Here is a 23,594-nt window from a genome sequence, read left to right on the forward strand (position 1 = left end):
AGCCAACTATGCTCTGGGCCGAGTTAGTCATCACCGTCTCCTGGTTCAAGAAGTGGTGCAAAGCTTGTATTTGCTTGGAAATCTTTGGACTTCTGGTCGATGGAACTCACAACTGTATCTCCTTCATTGTGGCCAGCTCTTGTGGGATTTTGTACTGTTATGTTTTTCAGTTCCAGTGCGTCACCCTCAAGTTTTTCTAATTTTAAAATACGGCACGCCCAAGTCTTTATCTTCTTTTGAAAAATAAATCCAAGTAAAACTAAAGCGCCTATCACTATCACAGCTACTGCAACTACTACAGCTGCATCAATCGGAAACGAAGAATCGGCCGTCCCATTGTCTGGATTCGACAACAAGGCGCTCTGATTAAGGCTCTGTGTGTGAGTTTTAGGTGTACTATGGGACAAAGCGACCTTGGCTGTTGTTTGGACAGTGATTTTTAGGACCTCTGGGTTTTTGGTGATGTAATGTATCATTGGCATGATGATGTCCGGTCTAGTCTGAAAAGATAGGTTGAACTTAAAAGGGCTGAATAGATCAGTAAAGCTTTTGGTAACACCACCGGGACGCCATACGACTGTTTGGTTAAGGTGCCTTTTGTTTGTATTATGGAAAAGATTAAATTTTGGCATAATATGAATATGGTATGAACTTTTGAAAAATCCTATCTTTCTTGACGAAATATTTTCGTTTATTCAAACACAAATATTTCCTTTTAACACTGTCGTACCTTCGTAACCGGCGCGAACGATATACCTACGATACACAGAACTAGTCTGTCAATTTTTAAATGAAATTCTCTTTTTAATCGTGCAAATTTTAAACTTGTAAACATTTGACTCATAGCTGTTCACGAGTCTCGACATGACTATTATTAGATATGGGTTTTTACGGTTCTATATATAGCTCAACGTTTATATTTTAATAAAATATAAAGTTACAATTCCACAATAATTTATTTTATAGATTAATGAATGATAGTATTCATTATCAAAGCAAACGCCACTAGATATTAACAAAATTAAATACATATATACTGTCTTACGAAATTCAGCGAATTATTGCACCATTACAATGTATTATATAGCGCCCGCATTCATGACTCGGGTTCAACATACTCTTTGAAAAAAATATTACTGTACATAATATATCTTGCTTATTAACGAGAAAGATTTAAAACAAAAAACAAAAAAGCCAGTACCTGTTAAATGTTTCCAAATACACCTCAATACAGCGTTCAATCTGCCCGGTTATAATATGTTTTGGGAAATTTCCGTTCTAACAATAGCTTTTACATACAATTGTATGGAAGCCTTCATTTGCAATAAAATACTTTCTCTCTTTAGAAAATGTAGACAGTGTATTAATAATGGAGTGTTGGTTAGCAGGAATAAAGGGTCATTCCAAAGGAGACAATATAACAGTCGATATATCGAGTCGTTTTCGATTTTTAGATTTTAATATGTATAATTACTTAAAACTCTAAAGTAAGATATTATACATATCTAAAAATCTGACTGAGACTTTAGAAATTTGAAATTTCATATTCACAAAAATAGAATGATAAAAGTTATTCATTTTTAGCCAAGTTACTCTAAGACTTTTTTGCTGTTGAGTTTTTGTTTTGTTTATTTTTGTTTTTTAAAATGTTAGTAGCTGTATTGAAAACCAGTAGTTCATGGTTTATGGTTTATCATAAACTTATTTGCTTTTTTTGTTGAATCGAATAGATTACATGTAAAAAAAACAAAAAACTTACTTATGAAGACTAGTCAGATAGTAATGAAAACTGGTCATTGTTTATGCTGTTAGAAAAAATTTCTTATTTCTTAAAACGTTACATTGGTTTTTAAACAAAAAATATAGATTGGAGATAGATATAAATTTATGTCAATTTGTTAAGTCCCTGTCACACTGTCAAGATTTATACTACGATTGCCTACGAATTACTAAAAGTTAGAAGTCGCCATTATTCGCCAGGTCAGTCTTGTGATAATTCTACAGACGGTGCTTTTTCGAATCTAGCGAATCTAGTTCGACTTGACTACGATGTCTGTTCGACAATGTACGATGTTTGTGTGATAACATGACGAATTGTGGCGATTCATGTACGAATTTAAACCTTCGCACCCATCTAGTTTCAAGTACTCTTGGTCCTTTAAAACAAAATTGTACAGTCATCAATGTTTCATGTCTATGGCAAGAGTCTTTGTTTAATTTAATTTATTCATATGAATCTTTCATTCAGTTTAGTTATACATCTTTAGCATTTCCTATCATTGAGTCTATAATGTTTATATATTTATAGTCAAGCAAAATTGTAGTTTTTTGTTCGAAATACGACATCCATCATCAGCCACTTCCAACTGCCAAAGAGTCTTAGTTCAGAGACTTCATGTCATAACCGATTCGTCTGTAACATGTCTGTTTGTTTATTAATATCGTTCAGACACATCTACTAAATAGGGAATCCTATATATGTGTTGTCTGTTAGGAACAAGCAACAATAACAGTAGATAATCATGGGCTTTTTATTCAAAGATTTTTTTTAAATGTGCTGTTAAAATTAAATTTGATATCAACATAGAGGAAAATAAAGGTGAGCGAATTTGATAAATTATCTCATAAATTTCCACACACTTATCAGTATTGACACAGAACGCTTGTGATGCATAGATTGTCTTTTCATTGCTATAAATTAAAGATTTAAATAATTTAGTAAGTGAACTGAAATAACGGTACATGATCAAAGCGAGCTGAATTTTTTCAACATTTTAGTTTTGCATTATTTTTGCTTAGAATTCCAAACTTACAATGTCAGTTGTCCAACCAAAAAAAACCCCAGTGAGATACGTTGATATCACAAATCCTGTCATGTATACTAATCTTCACGTTTTTGTTAAAGGAGATTCTCTTTTTGAAAAATGATAAATATGCATGATTTTTGAATGGTCAACTATACTTGGTACTGAGTTTGATTCTGACACAAGTAGATTAATGATGTATGTGATTAGGACTTCACACTGAGCTTATGGATTTTATATTTCTTAGTTAGATTTATTTTGACTCTGGTTAAAATATATTGACAAATACTATTAAAAGCACTTGAATGAGAAAGCATTACGCTAAATCACATGTAAACAAGTAACGAGTTTAGACTTTACATTAGATATTGGTACAATGTCCGTCGGTCGGTTATGTAATAAAGACACAGTAGTATAGCAGAAAACAAATTATGGAATACCATTGCGGTTATTAAAAGCTAAGTGGAGATAATTCCCCAGATCACACAATTCTCTATAATTTTGGACACGTAATAATTGTATAAATTTATAAACAGATGGGTTTTCCCAATATTATTTCTTAGTATAATTATTTTAACCGGAATTCTTTATATTGAGGGCACTCTAAGACAAAGTGGAACATCTTCAATTTCTGGACATCAAAGCTTACAAAGATGATTTCTTTTGTAACATTTGCGTGCCGAACACTTTCATTAGCATGGTTATGGGAAGACATTCTAAATAAAATTCTAAATAAAATTACAATGTGAAAAAGTTTTATCAACACACTGTTAATATATTGGATAATATGTAAGCAATAGTTTTGAGGAAAAATTAATTGACAATAATGAATTATTATCCTTTTTTAATTTTAAAAGTAGGCATTTAGTTCAATTATCTTGATTTCGTTAGGAAAAAAAATCATCATTAAATCAAATACCGTATCTGAAGATAAATATTCATTATTTCTTTTGAATGTCACATTTGTTAATAGTTTAAATCATTGTACTATAAAAAAGATTCAGATAAATAATCATAAATAATTACATCAACTGTTACCAAAATAATTGTAATGAATAAGAGGAATCCAAAATATAATCATACATTCTCCATCACCGGGACATTTCAAACATTGAAGAAAAGCTGTGTCCCCGCTGTCCTCTGTGATATTTCACTTAAAATTAATAATAAAAAAAACACACAAGGAGATATTGCAAAGCTGTGAAAATAATGCAGTACCAGGTAACATTGACCAGTTTTAAAAGATATAAACATAAACAATTTTTATGTATTTGATAAAATATATCAATGATCACCGGGAATATGACGAAGAATGTCGATATTTAAACAACCAACAAATTCTTCTTTTTCTTTTTCTAAAAAAGAAACAAAACAAATCCGTCACATGTCAGTACAATACTGGTGATAATGATAATAATATTAATACTGAAGTTTGTACTCTTGTACAATAATTTAGTGTTTATCTCTTGGCGGTATTATTATTTTATTCTTTTGAACTAAAAATGGACGAAGAAGTACTAACCTTTGAGGACGTTTCAAGTTTTCTTCTTCGAATTATGAAACAAAGCCATGCAACAAAGAACAAGAAACACAGTCCCAAAAAGATCCAAAAGATGACATTCTGGTGTCCACCATTTGTTTTATTTTGTCCAGCATAATTAATTTGACTTGTGTTGGTGAAAACATTTCCTGCCAAAAAAAGATATAAAATATTAGAATATATCACACTAAAAGACTCATTATTTGATAGTGTTGTGGGACGTGCAGTTAAAAATCAAGCGCTGCCTAGACCTTTTTCACCAATGAAATTTTAAGTGTAAAGATTCTATCCGTGAGGTTTAACGTGAAGTTGTGGTTAGCCTGGTAGCATGCCACTCGGCTTTCTACTAAAATACTACCCAACTTTCACGAACGTATCTTGTATTTGATTTGTATTGTAAATTGTGATGTAAAAGTTCTTTAAATCCATATGGTGAATTCATGGGAAAGCTCAATTCGTTACCCTCGCTCAAATTAACGCTGAATAAAAACTAAAAAACGAAACAAAAGTTCAACAAGTTGTATATAAGTTAATGAAATAACGGTACATGGTATTAAAATGAAAACCGATTTTCGGAGTTCCCAGAGAACAACTGAATAACGTGCGGAGATTCCAGCATATATATATATATATATATATATATATATATATATATATATATGTGTGTGTGTGTGTGTGTGTGTGTGTGTGTGGCATTACACATACCAAGTAAACAAAAACAATGTAATTTAACACAAACATTAAAATGGTGCATGGGTGTTAAAATAAACTGTTCAATCAAGGTTTACATGTTCTTATAAAATGTTTTTTCTTTTTCTCGTCTTTCAGTTTTATTAGACTCGCACATTTTATAAAAGGGGAAAACCGTGAAATATTTCTTTCCACGTACGTCCAGATAGTATATAATGCGCATGCGTCAAGGTGGTTAGCAGTGAGTGAGGAAGGAGAGTGAATGTTTTACAAAATTTTCATTTTTCCCAGTTGATTTCTTATGTGAAAATGCTGTGTGCCGTTTATTACACTATCCCGTTTCAAAAGGATGAGTTCTGTGTCTCCAGTGAAACCACCGAAGAAGAAAAAACGAACTAAATCCAAAAAGGGAGGTCAGGAAGACAATATGGCGTCTAACATGAACACTACTATGACGGGTCCTGCTCCTAGCATATTTCAACATCCAGGTACCAGTCCAGTTCCTACACAATAACAGCATTACCACCAATCGGCAGTGGATCCACAATTTTATGCAAGAACGCATTCTACTCATATGCAACAAAACTTTCAACCGAACATTCAATCGAACATTCCTAACAATAACATTCCGTCACCAAGTACAGGCGTTCCACCTCAGTGGGCGCTAGATATATTTAGCAGGTTAGACGGAATTTCTCGCCGTCTCGAAAAGCTAGACAGTATCCAATCATCAATAAGTGCTATACAGAGAGAAGTGAAAACCCTTTCTTCGAGAGTTGGTGAAGTGGAAAAAAGCCAAGAATTTCTTTCCAAGACAGTAGAGGAAAACAAACAAAAAACCGAGGGAAACAGCTGTGTTATGAGCAGGTTAAAATTAGAACTTGATGAGTCCATTAAGCTAACCGCACAAATGAAAGAAGAAATAAATTCTGGACTTACAGTGCAGATCGATGAGAGATAACCTGCTGTTTTACAACATCAAGGAGGCTCAAAACAAAGAAACTGAGGATTGTGTCCGAATTATTCAGGATATCTGTTCATCTGAATTGGAAATAATGGAAGACGTCAGTATCGAGAGAGCCCACAGGATCGGCAAAAGAGAGAGTGGAAAGATTCGCCCGATTGTTGTGAAATTCACCAGATTTCCTCAGCGCGAGCTTGTGCGTAAGAGTGCATATAAGTTGAAAAACACAGATCTCTCCATTTCCGAGCAATTCCCAAGGGATATCCAAGACAGAAGAAAACAACTTCTTCCAGTGCTGAAGCAAGCGAAGGCCAACAACAGGAAAACGGTTTTTGTTAAAGATAAGCTTTTCATTGATGGGCAACTCTACAGACAGGACCAGGGAACAACACCATTACCAAACCGAAAGGGATCATAGTCGAGGTGAGGAGGTCCGGAGAATGAAAATACCCTCAAAATTATTGGTTGGAACATTAACGGTGGTTTTGAAAACAAGTGGGGTCAATTAAAGCACTATCTGTGTACATACGACATTATATGTCTATCGGAACGTTGGATTCGTAAAGACTTCTCCGTTGATGTGGAAGGCTATAAAACACACATATTCCATAGAGATTCTAGATCCGTCCAGGGAGGAGGAACTATTATTCTGATAAAATATATATATGATAAATATGTGTCTGTTATTGATTCTTTAAACGATATGATTATTTGGTTCAAAATTGACAAATCTCTTTGTGTATATAAATGCGATGTGTATTGCGCATTTACATATTTACCCCCTGCGAATTCTGTATTTTTAAAAAATCTAAATTGTGATATCTTTAGTGAATTAGAAAAATTTTTGTGTAATTATTTGAATCAAGGTGATGTTTTTGTTTTTGGAGACTTTAATAGTAGAACGCAATCATTACCAGATTTTATTGAAAATGATTCATTACATAATGATATCTTAGATGGTCTGCCTACGTATACAGCTGACAGCAAGTTACCTGTAAGAATGAACCCTGACACTGGGCGTAATGGATATGGTACAAAACTATTGTTATTATGTAAGACCACAGGTCTTCGTATTGTGAATGGAAGACATAAAGGCGGTCACGCAAATGATTTTTCTTTCAATGGGTCACGTGGACTCAGTACAATTGATCATTTACTATCACCTGTTCATATGTTTGATTGTTTTCATAAGTTTATTGTCTGTAATTTCAATGCTTTTTCTGACCATGCACCACTTCACATAGAACTGCACATTAGTATGAACAACAACCCATGCAAAAAGCTGGCTGACTCGCATGAATACTCTCAACGTAAACGTTCCTCATGGAAAGTGGAACACCTCGGACCGTGCACAGAATCTATTATCCAAAATCAACACAGATTGAATGATTGTATTAATATTGAAGATATCTCATCTCAAACTGACATGGATTCTTGTATTAACAAATTTAATGAAGTTTTTCATGAAATTGTAGATCCATTTTTTGAAATCAAGAAATTTGACACCAGTGATTGTAGCACTAGAAGAAATCAAACAAAGCAAGATAATGTACATGAATTATATTTATCTACAAGTGATAAACCATGGTTCGATTGTAAATTAAAATCACTGTATAAAGAGTATATTGTTGCATTACGTAAATTCAATTCTTGTAAAAGTGTTGTTAATCATCAAGTATTGATATGCAAAAGCGCACATATAAGCTTTGTGAAGCTAAATGCAAAAGACAGTATTTATTGCATGAAGGTCAAAGACTAGAAATTCTTAAGAAAAATAATCCTAAGCAATTTTTTGCAAAATTTAAACGAAAATCTAATTTTAAATCGAATGTGCAACTAAGTGAGTTTTTTGACCATTTTAAATTAACTTCACAAAGCAATGTTACTATTGATAATGATATCTCCAATGATGCTGAAGATTGTATTTTTGAAGAACTAGATAAGGATATTGATGTTGAAGAAATTAAAGTAGTTATTAAGAAATTAAAAAAAGGTAAATCACATGGTGACGACTGTTTACTTAATGAATATTTCATTGAATTTGAAGAATATTTGTTGCCTATCCTACATAGACTTTTTAATTGTATACTTCAAACAGGTTTCTTTCCTGAATCATGGTCTTCTTCTATTATTGTGCCTATTTTTAAAAAGGGAGATAAATCTGATCCTAATAATTATAGAGGAATCAGCCTTGTTAGCAACATGTGTAAACTTTTTACTTCCGTATTGAACAACAGACGTATAACATGGTCAGATGAAAATGATGTCATTACTGATGCACAATTTGGTTTTAAATCTAAATGTGGTACAAGTGATGCAATCTTTGCTCTACATACTTTAATTACTTCATCGTTGGCTAGTAATAATAAAAAAACTTTACTGTGCCTTTATTGATTTCAAAAAAGCATTTGACTCTGTTGATAGGTCTAAACTTTGGATGAAATTGTCAAAAATTGGTATCCAAGGAAAACTTCTACGTGTTACAAAAGGGTTGTATAAAAATGTTAAAGCATGTGTGACTTCTGATGGACACTTGAGTGATTTCTTTAACAGCAATCTTGGTTTAATGCAAGGTGAAGTACTTTCACCCATTTTATTTAATCTGTATGTAAATGATTTTGAAATCAATTTTTTAAATTCTGAATGTGTACCATTTGAAATTTCATCACTGAATCTTTTCCTTCTTATGTATGCTGATGACATGGTGATTTTTTCAGATACAATTGCTGGTCTTCAATCACTTTTGGATGAATTAACATATTATTGTAGCACATGGAAATTACACATTAATGTTGATAAGTCAAAGATTGTTGTTTTTAGAAAAGGTGGAAGGGTAAAAGAAAACGAAAAATGGTATATTTATGGTAAACCACTTGACATTGTAGATCAGTTTGCTTATCTTGGCATTATTTTTTACTACAATAATAAATTCTCTAAAGCTGAGAAACAACTTGCTGAGCAAGGCAGGAAGGCATTATTTGTATTGAAAAAAAATATTAGAAACATGTTTTTTAACCATAATACTTTGCTATCATTGTTTGATTGCTTTGTTGGCAGTGTCATTAACTATGCTTCTGAGGTATGGGGTTCACTCAAAGCACCTAATATTGAGAAACTTCATCTTGATTTTTGTAAACATATCTTGGGAGTTAAAAGGTCAACTTGTAATAAAGCAGTTTATTCTGAATTAGGACGCTGTCCTCTGCTGTACCAAAGAATGTTCAACATAGCTAAGTTCTGGAAAAAAATACTGTACCATAATAATTGTATTATTCAACATTGCTATTATACACTATATGACTGTGTCGAAAAACATAATGCAAAAAACTGGTTGTATCATGTTAAAGATTTTTTATGCAATCTGGGTATGTTTGAATTGTGGGAAAAACAAAAAATAACAGCTGCAGATCTCATTGTTGTTAAGCAACGTATTTTTGACCAAGCTACACAGTATATTTTTTCTCAACTAGATATTTCTAGTAAATGCTTTTTTTTCAAATGCCTAATTGCAACCCATAATTTACAATTTTATTTAAGGAAACCTATTCCAAACAAATATCAAAAGTGTATTTCCAGATTCAGGTTGTCTTCACATCAATTGTCGATAGAAACAGGTCGATTTTATAATATTGAAAGACACAATAGAAACTGTTTTTTATGTTCAAATTCTATTGAAGATGAATTTCATTTTATTTTAATATGTCCCATATACGAAGGCTATCGCAAAAAATACATTAAGCCTTATTACTGGAAAAAACCTTCAATGTGTAAACTTCTGCAACTTTTTAATGTTGAAAATGTAAAGGAACTATGTAATCTGGGTAAATTTATTCACTTTGGTTTGAAATTAAGAAAAGATTTACTTAATGCAAATTAGATGTTGATATCATAGTATGTACACTTCTGCCACATTCTCCTGTTAACCTACCTGTACGTGTATATTGTTTATATTTATTGTACTGATGAGCTGTATAGCTTAAAGTTAATAAAGAACTGATAATATAGTAAATTTATATTTTAAGAATATTATTTAGATAGTCCTGTCTAAAGGTTCCAATCCAAGTGTCTGGTGTAAAATCATCCTTAATTAGACACATGAAAGATTTAATTCGAGATTAACGCCAAGCAGCAAACCACCCACTAAATTATATTAAAACACACTCTAACCCTTTTTGACATTCGAATTTCGGATTAAATTTCAGATTAAAATAACAATGTTTATAATTGAAATCTTTTCGTATTGTGAAGTAAAAAGAGAGACAAAAAATCGGCGGTAGGGGTTAATGGGCTAAGAACAAATAGAAGACACATATTATATGCAGTTATTGCTTGCTTGTTAAGATAGTAGGTGATATAAAGGGGATGTAATCAATGTAAAGTGCACAAAACAAAGCGCATATAATAAATGGAATCATAAGATGTTTTACCAAACGGTTGTCCATAGGTTGTAAAATTGAATGTACTGTTGTTTTGATCTAGAGTATCAACAGTTACATTGAGTGTTGTGTCATCATCTCCAACAAAATAAAGTCCTGTCATGTTCTTGGAAGGGATGTTTTTCTAACCAAAATAAAAAATAAAAATAAATTACTATAAAAAACCATGAAAACAAATCTGCTCTAAAACAAGTGTAAATAATTTTAAATTCTTAGAGTTGAAAAAACAAATACATTAAATAAATTAAATAAATATTTGTAAAACAGAGAAATGTATACTAACACCCAATTTATATGGCGCTAAGTAATACAATTCTAAGATTTTCCCTAGGTATATTAATATACATGTACTAGCCATTCACAGAACAATGCCCAGCATCAGCTGGTTCTTATTCAAATAAAATTATGGAGTACAGGGAAAATCGAAGGTTACTCATACATTTTAAAGTGATATCATTTTCGGGAAAATCACTTTGAAAAAGAGATTTTGATATATTTTTTACTAGATTAAATATAATTTTAGGAAATAAGAAGAGGATTTTTTATTTGTACTATAAATCTGCCTTTTATGTAGACAAATCTAATTAGGTTCTGATGTTAACATTACGATCAATTATACAACGAAATGCTTGGCTTATTGGATCCACGGAGATCTAATATATACATGTAGGTAGAGGTGTTCAAGCCACCGAATTACAGGTACATTTTTTTTCTTCAAATTTGATCTCAACTTGTATATTTATTACATTATATCCATCAAATGAAATTTTTATGATGAAATAAATACTTTGAAGCTGAGGGTCGGAGAACCTAAATTTGGTCAATTAGGCGTCACAATCGCAACTATTCGCAAAAACACCTCGAATGTATTACAAAGGCGTCCATGACCCCCCCCCCCCCACCCCCCCCCCCCCCTTTTTTTTAAATAAAACTTAATATGAACACATTTAACGATCTATTGAAATATGAGCTAAGCTTTATTTAAGTCAATGATATACCCTAAAATATACCACAGAAGCGCCAAAGAAGGCTGTATAGCCCAGACTTATTTTAATGGGAAGAGACTACATTTTTTATAAAATTCATACATCCGGTATTTTAATACATTTCTGGTGGTTTTCCGAGTTTACCGGAAGGGCCCAAGAAGATGGGATTGTGTTAGGCGTCATTCAAAATCACGTGATTTAAACAAAATTTTAAAGTTCAAGTCGATATAGGTTTTAATCTCCTGAAAACTTTTATGATTTGATTTGAAGATATTTATGTTGTACAAAATTACAACTGGGATTGTGCTCAAGTTCAAAAACTTAGACCGCCCTCTCCCAATGCAAGTTAATAATAATACAGAAAAAATAATGAATACACAACTTGTTAGGTCAACAGAGACTAGTAAGAATAATATTCAAAAATCGTTCACACTAAGTAAAAAATCAGGTCTTATTCTACAGGTAATATTCTGATTTATTAAAGAAACATGTATTGTTTTTCTTTAAAAAATGCGAATTGAGTCACTTTCACGGACATCCGTTGAGAGCGCATTCCATTCGTTAACAACAGTGGGAACAAATGAGGGTTAATACTATTGTAAACGACATTTTGGTATACTATAGTTTTGTGCATTTCTTGTAAAATAATTAGAGGCGTTAATACGTTTATTTGGGAATATGGCAATTACATAACTGGGTAAAAGGTTTCTATCAATTGTATACATGATTTTCAGCCTGGACATTTTCCTTCTACTATCAAGTGTTTCCCACCCTGTTTCGAAATAAAGCGACTCCCTCCCTAGAAGCAAAAATAGGAGCAATTTCTTGCTGCAATCACTTGTATTTGTTATAACGTTTCGGAATAAGTGAGAGAACACCCGCCCCATACATCAGATGCATATTCTAACTGAGGCCTTATGAAAGAAGTATAAAAAGATGATATTGACTTTCTATATTAAGTTTTTCATGATTCCTAATTTCTTTTGTGCATTTGCTATAATAGAGTTGATAAAGCTGTCCAGGGAAGATCCTCAGAAAAACTAACTCATAGATGTTTGTGAAAAGACACGAATTCCAAATTACGATCTTATTATTTAAATGAGGGACTTACAGTATTTTTATATCAAAATGAATAGCTTTGGTTTTTGAAAGATAGAAGCCCAAAAGCCATTTCTGAGACCAAATTTCTAGATTTAAAAGATCTTGATTTAGATTAAATTCCATATCTTGTACATTGATTGCAGTATGTTGAAAACTATTATCATATGCAAAAAGTCTACAGAATGTTAGCATATTATCTGCTTTATCATTTACATAAATAAGAAATAACAATGAACCTAGGACAGAGCCTTAAGGCACTCTTTGTAGACGGCAACACTTCTCGTTACATAACCTTTTGCTTGCTTTCTATTAACATTAAACCATTTCAACAGATTCCCACTGATATCATAGGTATGAAGTTTAAACAATAAACCTTTATGCCAGAAAACTTTCATTGAACTCTTTTTTTTTAAATAACCAAAATAAGGAAAATTAGATGTGTATTTCTACCACCTCTATCAGTGATTCAAAGGTAGAAGTAAATGTGATTATTTGTTATTTTAATGGTTATAAACTGTTGAAGAAATTAAGAAATAAAACATTTTAATATCTGGTAAATAGCTAGAAGTGAAAAAAAAAACAATTTTAAAGTTATATAAACTATACATTATACATGTAGTACATTTACATGCTACTAATTTCACTAAACATGGGCTTACTAATTTATTATAAGAGTTATTTTTCTTAGCTTATTTTAATATTTTTGATATTCTCATGTTATTTTCATTGGACACAATAATGAACTTAATATTGGAAAGTAAGTTCTTTTATTAATATTTCCATTAACATTTGCTAGTACGAGAATTATATATCCTAACAAGTGACTTGTTGTATATACAGGTCAGAGCTAATGTCATATAAATTGCTGATAAAGATAGTAATTATCCACAATTTGGTAACTATTTTATCTTTTGTGTTTATTGAGAATTTGATATATATTCAAACATTTACAATTTGAGTTAATAAGAGTTATTTATCTTCGAAGTGTAAATTTATATAAATTGGCTATCAGTGTACAATGTAATATTTTAGAATTTATGCTGGATGATAAATACGTCAGTATTTATATACAATATCGTATCATATACAATATTATTCATTGCAATAACATATGAAACAATATTATTTGATCAGTACATCAGTATCATAAGACACATCATCCATGCAAGTTTAGTGAAGTTAGGACCGGTAATAACTAAGATATAATCATCAAAGGGCACCTGCTCTAAAAAACTTTCACAAGCTCTTAAAACCTTAACCTCCTCCAGCATCCAAAACCTATGGCTTAGATTCAGCATTCAAATCTGTCAGGTGCATCAGTATTATATGACGCACCATCCATGCAAGCATCCTTGTGCTTGGTGTCCGTTAAACTACAAATACAACTATGTTATACTTTGAGACCGGGCGTCACCTTTGTATCTCATTCGTATTTATCAATTAAATAATTTGGGACTTGGCTACATGTGGAACGACCAAAGTAATTTAAACATATGTATTTGTCTGCCAACCATACGGAAAAGACATAATGACAACTTTATTCAAACGTTGCATAGCAAAATGCAAATAGCAATAAATTATTATTTACAAACATTTAGTTGATAAGTTTTGCTTACAGTATTATTCAGAAACATCAATACCAAAGTTTAACAAAAAATGTACATGTATTTCCAAAAGTAAAGTTGTCCTCGCATAACTTGATTAATGAAACGGGTTAACATAAAAAGATACCAAGAGACAAAAGATTTTGAAAATCTTGAATTACAGACACTGAAAACGAACATCATTTTATGCCAAATTTATTTAGCATTACGATCAAAGCTAATAAAAAAGTATTATTGGTGTTTAACATCCATGTACCAAAGTTGTACAAAAATGTATTTCCAAAAATAAGGTTGTCCTCGCATAACCTGATTATTGAAACCATCCATGTACAAATTAATACAGTTACTAAGTGTAAACAATATCAAAGAATTGTGTTATTTAGGAACATTCATTTATAAAGCCCTTACACTTAGAATGGTTTGAACAACATTGTGCCAATTGCTGATTTAAATTGTTTTAAAATATTTTTGTGTGTTTAAAAAAAACCCAGTCATTTATACATGTATTTTTCAGTAACCTGTATGTCATTCTCCAAATAAAAATTCTGTAAACATATTAGTTTGTGTGTACGTAAGTGACAAGATTTTTAAGAACTGACCGTCCATTTCTGCCTGTATTTTTGTCTGTATTGTCCATCATTTTAACTGCGATAAGACGTATGTCTTTTGCAATAGAGAAATTGAATAGTAAGCTCCGGTTTATAAGCAAGTATGTGTTCGCGTAAAATCATACCGATGAGAGATATCATGTCAGATACGACAGACGAGAGTTTCCCCAGTAAAATGTCTTCGGGTTTTACACATTTGTAAAGAGGGGGTACAGATGTACCTGTATAAATATTTCAACCTGAGTAATCCACATTATTAATTTTAGGAACAAGTTTTTTAAACTTTACGGAAACGGATTATTTTCATAATCGATTATCGAATATAATCAGAATTTTTTTTTCAAACAAAATATACATGAACATCTTTTTTTAAAAATATACCATATAATGCCATTATATTATATAATAGGTAGAGGGCAAAGTTAGAGAACAGTAGAGATATTTATGTATATATGTATGGGTCCAACCAAAAGTGTACAGCTTGTAGTTGTCAGGGTCCAACCAAGTACATGTATATATTTCATCAATACCTCAAGCTCATTAAACATGTTCTGAAGTTGAACAATTTTATGATTGGTGCATCACGATCAAAAGTTCCGGTTTTGAAAATCAAGAGAGAAAGATGAAAAACAATTCTTACGTGGATATTTTATTTATCTCAAGACCTACAATTATGCCTCGATAACGATTTAACTCACCGATTATTAAAATTGATTAAAAATTCAAAATAAACCTATATGATTTTTTTTATCTTCCTAAACTTTAGAAAAAGTATTCTTACCTTAACCATTATATAAAGCTGCTACTCGAAACAGCAAACTTCGCTAAAGATTACGCAGCACATGGATATCGATTACATTTTTTACATTCTGTATAGCAAGGACTTGTCATGGCCTGATCTAAAATTGGCCTGGCCTCAAATGTTAGTATGGCCCCAAAATTTAGCCTCTCGAAAATTTTTCGAAGATTTTCTCTTAGAAATTGAATTTTTTATATATGCTGTTACAAAGTTCAAGGGGAAACAATATGGAAAATGTATATGTATGACAAGTGATATGACTGATTAAAGCATGTTTCTATTGATTTAAGCCATGTCTATAACCCAATAAATACAAATGACATGCATGTACAACACTGTCATTATTATTGCCAAGGAATTGATAATGCCCAATAGTAAAGCGATCAGAATTTAAAACAGACTGGATCAATATTTATCAGAATCTATCACTCATACCTGTAGTTATATAATATTATACACTCTATAGTACCGGTACTATACTTTCAATTGTAGGCCTAACTATATTATTTTCATTAGAACTAGATCACTATAAGCCACTAAAGCTATATAGTGAAATGTTAAATTTACGTAAATTGCACACAAATCACTAGAAAAAATCAATAAAATCATCAAATATGTAAAGAAATTAAGGCCAAAATTTGACAAAGTCAAATCTGAGGCTAGGCCAAGCCAGGATTTAGAGTATGCCTTTCCATTGCGTATTATTCATTGTTACCTGTCGTGTCCCAATGGTTGACAATTTAGAAACGTTATATTTAGGCTACCCAGGTAAACTTTTTCTATATTGGAATAAAAAATAGATTGGGAATTTCCAAACTGGTTTTATCATTATCATGTTTCTCAATTTGATCGGCTATGGAGTCGCCGTCTGATAACGCTTAATTTGTTATGTCTGTATTAATTAGCTGAATCATATAGTATAATGCTGGCGTGGGGTGAGGGTCGATCAATACGACGGTTTAGTCGTCTTTTTTACCTGAAAAACAGCAATCATTGTATAAAAATGCATCCATTGTACTCCTATTAGGAAAAACTATGCTCGAGAATATTAATAACTTTGTCGAGTTAAACATGTCAGAAGATTATTCTCTTTTGAGAAGTGGACAGACATAGCCTACATCCAGGCTGCAGGCTTTGTCTGTCCACCTCTCAAAAGAGAATATCAGACGATTATCTTAGATATATTTGAATGAAATATTAAATACGCTGTGTGTAAAAAAGGTTCGGGAAATTCCTTATATATAATTCATTCCTTAGGACAAACGTTCAATGACGAGTAAAACTTGTATTCACAAAACAAATTTTATTTATAAAGTTCTATAAGGCATAAACGTTGAACCCACATAGATCACCTTGACTCGTTGGTATATAAGTAATTAGAAATCGGAATATTTCCATAATCGATTATCGAATATATTCAGAATTTTTTTCGTATAAAGGATTAATAACGAAAAAGTGTTAAATAGTTAAGAGAAAAAAAATTCCTTCAGCGCCGAATGCTATATATATTTTGAACATGTATATAATGAAAATATATATTTCTAAGATAAAGAATTCACTTTTCTTTATGTAGAACTATCTATTAGCTGCAGATCTGAAGCTCCACGGAAGGGTCGCATAGAGTCTCGCACACGCACACACATAAACTTAATTTCCTTGCATATTTTGTGGAAATAATTCTTCAAGACATTTGACATGTAAAATCACTAATACTTAACTCAGACACACTATCAAATCCTGGAAAGTATATGGCCTATATCCATTTATTATAGTTTATTTTGAGTGAAAGAGTGCAATATGCAAGCGGGAGTTTAGCAAACTTCAAATATCTAGGGGTCTAGACCTTGTCTCATACCTTGTCTTATAACTGTTGAAACTTACCAGAATAAGGCAATTCAATATGACGCTGTCATTTTATCATCATGTCTGTGTTTTCCGTTATAGTTAAAACAAGCTTATCTTTTAAAAAGATTGGTGAGCTAGCGCTGTAGCCATCACAAAATACAGAATCAGATTTCTAAAACATTGGTTTAAATTTCTGAATCGATTAATTAACAATAGGAGGCACAGTGGTGTACTTAGAAAGAATAATCTTACTGTGACCATGCAGGCTACGCTCAGGTCACAGTAAGAATTCGTCCCATATACTTGAAATGTAGTAGCCGCGAAGCGGATTAGCTTCTCTGTTAAAAATAATCTGCATGGGAAAAACACATTTTTATACATTACAAACCTTAATGAACATGCATATGTAGTTTATTCCACAAAATACCCATTTAATGAGTCGCACCATGGCATTTTGTTAAAATACACGTTTGAATTTGCCTGCCATTTTGTCGGAAATCGCACTCGGAATGTCTTGGATTTTATAATTAACATGGCGACCATAAACAGCGATCTTATTAAACGTGATGTTAAAAGTGGCAGTGATTTTGGTGCAAAAACTGTTGATGTGGTAATATGGAATTATATAAGAGCAGCCTTGTAGGTATTTGAGACCAATCATATCATAATTTAGGCGAGATACAGCGCGATTTAATTTTTTTATTTGCTACAAAGCGAGTGTATGGGACGAATTCTATCGTTAAACCGGATCCGTAGGACATGTCTTTTAACGATAGAACATTCTATCTATGGTGTACTGGAATTGTGCTGGAGAGGGGTCTCAATTTAGAATTGTGAATCTTGAGTGGGCTTCACATCGGCATTGGCATAGCTCACTGACTGTGCCTTAATCATTATGTATACACTAGACTTTGACCTGTGCGTGCACGGGTTGACATTGCATATGATAGATATATCGAAACACCGTATATTGTTGACATTTGCATAACCAAACTTCAAGCCTACAATAATGCTTTTAATTTCACTACACTCTGCTGAGTTGAACTGTAATGTAGCAAAAAATTGTAGAATCGCTCCAAAACGATTTTGGAGTAAATTAATTAAGTTGCATTGAAGATAACAGTCAAATTGTTCAAAACAAACCATTTTGAAGCTGTAAATACCTTTCTACGAAAAGTTTAGTTCTATAATTGCAGAAATTCTCGGGATTTTTTTTATAGTTAATGCACTGTCTTAGAGTTATGTCCCGTATTTTCTTTGATGAACAAAAAAAAATTTCCAATGAAAATTAGCACACATTTGTTTTATCGTTTCCAAGTTTATCCATGCAAATGGGATATTGTGGAAACATAAAATAAAGAGTCTCCCGTGCATGATTTAGCTTCAATGTAATGCGCATTCGCAAGATAGTAAAATCCAAAAAATTCAGATGATTTCCGGAATTTTTTGAGGAATTTTTGTTGATTATTAATTAACGAAGCTTCATTGAGAAACAATAAAAACAAATTGGTAATCTTCAAGTACCAATGATGTTTAAATTATATCAAACAAAAGACAGTACTCTTCCGATTTATCGGTATTAAAGCTAAAAAATTCGAGTCTATTATTTTAATATAGTAGTATAGATGTATATTGCATAGGCGTCGGAACCGGGGGGGCTGGGGGGGGCCCACTTTTTTTGCAAATGTAGACCTAACCATTAGGCACATAGCATCAGAGAGGGTTTAGCCCCCCCCCCCCCCCCCCCCACTTTTTATCGCCGAAAATATAGTTGTTCCTAAATTAGCCTTTAAAAATTGAGAAAGTTGGAGAAATAGGCGTACTCCCCCCCTCCCCCACGGATTAGGAATTTCATGATTTGGGGGAAGAAAATTTTGGTAAGTAAATTTCTTTTTTGGAGAGGTATATCCCCCCCCCCCCCCCCCCCCCACGGATTAGGATTTTCGTGATTTTGGGAAATATAGGTTTTTTTCGCAATATTTCTGAGGATTAGTCTAGCCCCCCCCCCCCCCCCCCCCCACTTTCAATTTGCTTCCGACGCCAGTGTATTGTAATTTCAATATCGAGGTGAAAATTTTCAAGAACCATTGGTACTGTTTAGTAGCAATCGTATCTTCTCGGGCCTTTCCGGCAAGCTCGGAAAACATATCCGAAGCTGTTTTCCGAGCTTGAAGGAATTTAAGATAAAGCTAGCTATCATGATTTATTATAATATTAAAAATAACTTTGCATTATTGCTAGCGCTCTCGAGCGCTAGCAACTACGTTAGTCCTTTTCCCTGGAATACGCATGCTCGACTCCATTGTAGGGGATTCTGGGAATACTGTACTACTGTAGATAAACTGTACCATTTGAATTTCGTTTTATAATCTTCACTTGAAGTTTTGTGTGTTTATTGTAAATGTAAACAGTAACTTAGGTCTTGTAATGCAAAGTTATTTTAAATACACTGTATTATAATAAATAGCTAACTTTATCTTAAAATTCCTTCAAGTTCGGAAAACAACCTCGGATATGTTTTCCGAGCTTGTCGGAAAGGCCCGAGAAGATACGATTGCTGCCAATCGCAACATCTCGGGCCTTTCCGGAAAGCTCGGAAAAACACCTCGAATGTATTAACATCACCGGATGTTAGAATTTTATACAAAATGGAGTCGCTTCCCATTAAAATAAGCATCGGCTAGAGAGTCTTGTATGTCGCTTCTGTGTAATAGTTTAGTGTATATCGTTTACTTTAATGAAGTATAGATCACATTTCAACAGATCGTAAAATGTGTTCTATTTATTTCAAGTTTTACAAAAAGGGGGGTTGTCATGAACGCCTAGGTAATACATTCGAGGTGTTTTTCCTAGCTTGCCGGAAAGGCCTGCAGAGAAGGTGTTTTTCCTAGCTTGCCGGAAAGGCCTGCAGAGAAGGTGTTTGCCGAAAAGGCCTGCAGAGAAGGTGTTTTTCCTAGCTTGCCGGAAAGGCCTGCAGAGAAGGTGTTTTTCCGAGCTTGCCGGAAAGGCCTGCAGAGAAGGTGTTTTTCCGAGCTTGCCGGAAAAGCCCGAGAAGTTGCGATTGGATTGCTGCATGACAGTACCAATGGTTCTTCGAAATTGAAATTACAGTAGATACATAATGATTAAGGCGCAGTCAATGAGCTATGCCATTGCCGATGTGAAGCCCACTCTAGATTCACAATTCTAAATTGAGACCCCACTCCAGCACAATTCCAGTACACCACTGTGCCCGGAAGTTCTTATTGTTAATTAATCTATTCAGAAATTTAAACCAGTGTTTTAGAAATCTGCTTATGTGTTTTATGATGAGTACAGCGCTAGCTCACCAATCTTTTTAAAAGATAAGCTTGCTAAGCTACTGTTACTTTTTGACATTTACAATAACACACAAAACTTCACGTGAAGATGATAAAAATGAAATTAGAACGGTACAGTTTATCTACAGTAGTACAGTATTCCCAGAATCCCCTACTATGGAGTCGAGCATGCGTATTCCAGTGAAAAAGACTAACGTAGTTGCTAGCGCTCGAGAGCGCTAGCAATAATATGACACCAAGGATGAAGAGATCATTATTCTTTTAAAATTTATTTCTATAGTCTTATAAATAACAACAAATTTCATTGGTCAGACAAAGGACGGGTTCTGATTGGTGCTTTCCTTGTCGATCCACGCCATCATCTCCTCTCCAAAGTCGTCTGCTACTGAGTCCTTGCTGAACGCGAAACTGGCGTCCATGGAAACGTTTGGAGACTTCCGCTTCTCTCTTCTGGCCGGAACTGGAGACGATTTCACACAGCTACCTCTTTCCATCTGCGTTTTGCGGTGCCTAAATTAATAAGATATAATTTACAAAAACAAAGAAATTCTTGATTTCTGGAAGAGCCTTGCATCTTAAATATTTTGTAAAGGATTTTTCTAATTAATTTATTTTGGATGTAGATAAAAAAAAAACCAAACCAAATAAGCATGCTTTCAAAATACATAAAAATACGGTGTCAATGAAACAGTCAACCATTTATGGGTTTAGAGATCATAATTGCCGTTGTCCTTAATATAGCAGGAATAAACAGTGTGAAATTTTATGAAAATACGCCCCCCCCCCCCCCCCCGAAAAATTCAAATTTATTGAAATCACAGAGTAAAATTATCCTCATACGCTATCCCTTCCCTCCCTTGAAAATTTTTCTGAATCCGCGCATGACAAAATACTGAAATAATTAATCGGAATTCATTTCATATTAAACCTTAAATTCAGGGTTCGTACACTAGTAGCTGCAGAACTGTAGCTCTCCGGGAAAAAAATATTGACAGACCGGAGAGCTACAGGGCCACCCATTGATAAAATTGTATATTTATTGCGCAGAAAAACGTGCGCTAGTTTTCGACTAATTTACCTTATTTATACGCAAATTTTGTGAAAACAATTATTACCATTAAATTCATGCAATTTACTACTGATATCGCCTCTTTATTTGCCTCAGACTTTCTCCGAAACACGCTACCGACCTCGAAAAAAAAAGTATGTTGAATTTACATCGAGATCGAGAGTCGCCATTTTTACATGTAAACAAAGTGCACCACATGAATTTACGGGACTGGTGATGGTGTTTAAAAGACTATCCAAGGCAAGTGAAGAGACGATATCAGTAGTAAATTGCATGAAGAATTTAATGGTAATAATTGTTTTCACAAAATTTGCGTATAAATAAGGTAAATTAGTCGAAAACTAGCGCACGTTTTTCTGCGCAATAAATATACAATTTTTTCAATGGGTGGCCCTGTAGCTCTCCGGTCTGTCGATATTTTTTTCTCCGGAGAGCTACAGTTCTGCAGCTACTAGCAACGTAACAAAGTTTTTATAACAATATTTATCGTTGTATTGTGATATGAAGGAAATGCCATTTTAACTTAAATTCATGACTCTAAATATAACATGCAGTTAAAACGAAGCAGAGGTCCCTGATTCTAACATTTGATTGGTCATAAATATATATAGTAAATAATACACGACCCCTGTGTTCACCGTCAGGCAAGTTTTTGGTCACTAAGGTAATGAGTGGGACTTTATATTTTGTGTCAAACTTACGGACTTGAGGGCGTAAAATTCTGTCACAGTAATTATATTCAGGGTGTAGTCTACTCCATGGGTTTTCTTACGATTTACATTCAGATATTCATGGTACACGTAACTTATTTTCAATACTGGGTCAATCTCTAGAAACGCTTAGAAAGCTATCTTGGTACAATTAAAAAATGAATATAAATAAACGATAATGCATAATGTGAAGCGACAACATTATCAGTGTTTGCTACTCAAAGAAAAATTAAAATACGACACAGATATACAGCTAAAGTAAAGGAGTTCTGAATATGAAACAAAGTTAGACATGATATATGCTGATTAGTAGGACATGCATCAGCCTAGCAACTGTAACCATGGAGATTGTGATGTAACTAAGCAACGATAAACATTTCCTAACAGTGTGGCAAAAATTATCAGAAAAAAAATTGACATGCTGAAAACACATTCAATCGTGAGCATTAGGTGTCCAATAAATAAAATAGTGACTAAGCAGGGCATAACTCGTTATTTAGGGCACAAAACCATAAATTGAGAACAGACTTGAATGAAAATTTCAACTAGAATAATATCATATAGGTTTTGTCAATAAAACATAGTTTTCATAACGTGTTTGCATTTGTAATGTATTCAAGCATTCAACTTTTAAGTATTTTTGTTGAAAATGATGCAAGATATTAAAATTCTTATACTTATTATAAGTCTGTTCACATTTTATGGTCTTGAAGCCAGGTCATTCAGAACAGCAGGTTATAAAAATTAGGCAAAGATTAAAAAATAAAAATATATTACAACATGCCGAATATCATAGTGTTCATCAGTGTGTACATAAGTAAAACATCATGCCAACATAACACATTGACTATGATATATAGAAAGTGAAAGTAGATTGTTATACAATATTTCATGTTCATACTATGAAACAATATTTGAAAGCTACCTTGAATCTGCAAAACATTCCACAAACAACAAAATTGGGCTAAAAAAAATAAACTCATGCATAAAAAGATCACCCTCCATCTTTGTTTTCTTTTATCACCAGTTTGCACTGCAGTTCTGTTTCTTGCATGATGATGTTGGTTTTCTCGTATTGTCATACAGATGACTTACTTGAGATTATATCTTGGTGTCAT

The 23,594-nt window shown here is 32.9% G+C and overlaps 1 protein-coding gene and 1 long non-coding RNA gene across 7 annotated transcripts in view; both read right to left on the reverse strand.

Moving 5' to 3' along the window:
- Nucleotides 1–2,790: 2,790 nt before the first annotated feature.
- LOC105327031 (uncharacterized) lies at nt 2,791–10,554 on the reverse strand. The gene is made up of 3 exons (XR_010712775.1): nt 10,426–10,554; nt 4,327–4,493; nt 2,791–4,159 (listed from the first exon to the last, which is right to left on the reverse strand). It is a non-coding gene; the product is annotated as an uncharacterized lncRNA (long non-coding RNA).
- Nucleotides 10,555–20,950: 10,396 nt separating this feature from the next.
- Nucleotides 20,951–23,594, reverse strand: part of LOC105327032 (FERM domain-containing protein 4A) — a 48,778-nt gene continuing 46,134 nt past the window's right edge. For all 6 annotated transcript variants that reach the window (XM_011427316.4, XM_011427313.4, XM_011427312.4 and 3 more), the window contains one exon: nt 20,951–21,207. In XM_011427316.4, coding sequence (XP_011425618.3) covers nt 21,006–21,207 — 202 coding nt within the window. In that variant the 3' untranslated portion in view covers nt 20,951–21,005. The remainder of the gene's footprint in view (nt 21,208–23,594) is intronic.

Source organism: Magallana gigas, chromosome 4 (genome assembly GCF_963853765.1).
Source record: "Magallana gigas chromosome 4, xbMagGiga1.1, whole genome shotgun sequence".
Lineage (NCBI taxonomy): Eukaryota > Metazoa > Mollusca > Bivalvia > Ostreida > Ostreidae > Magallana > Magallana gigas.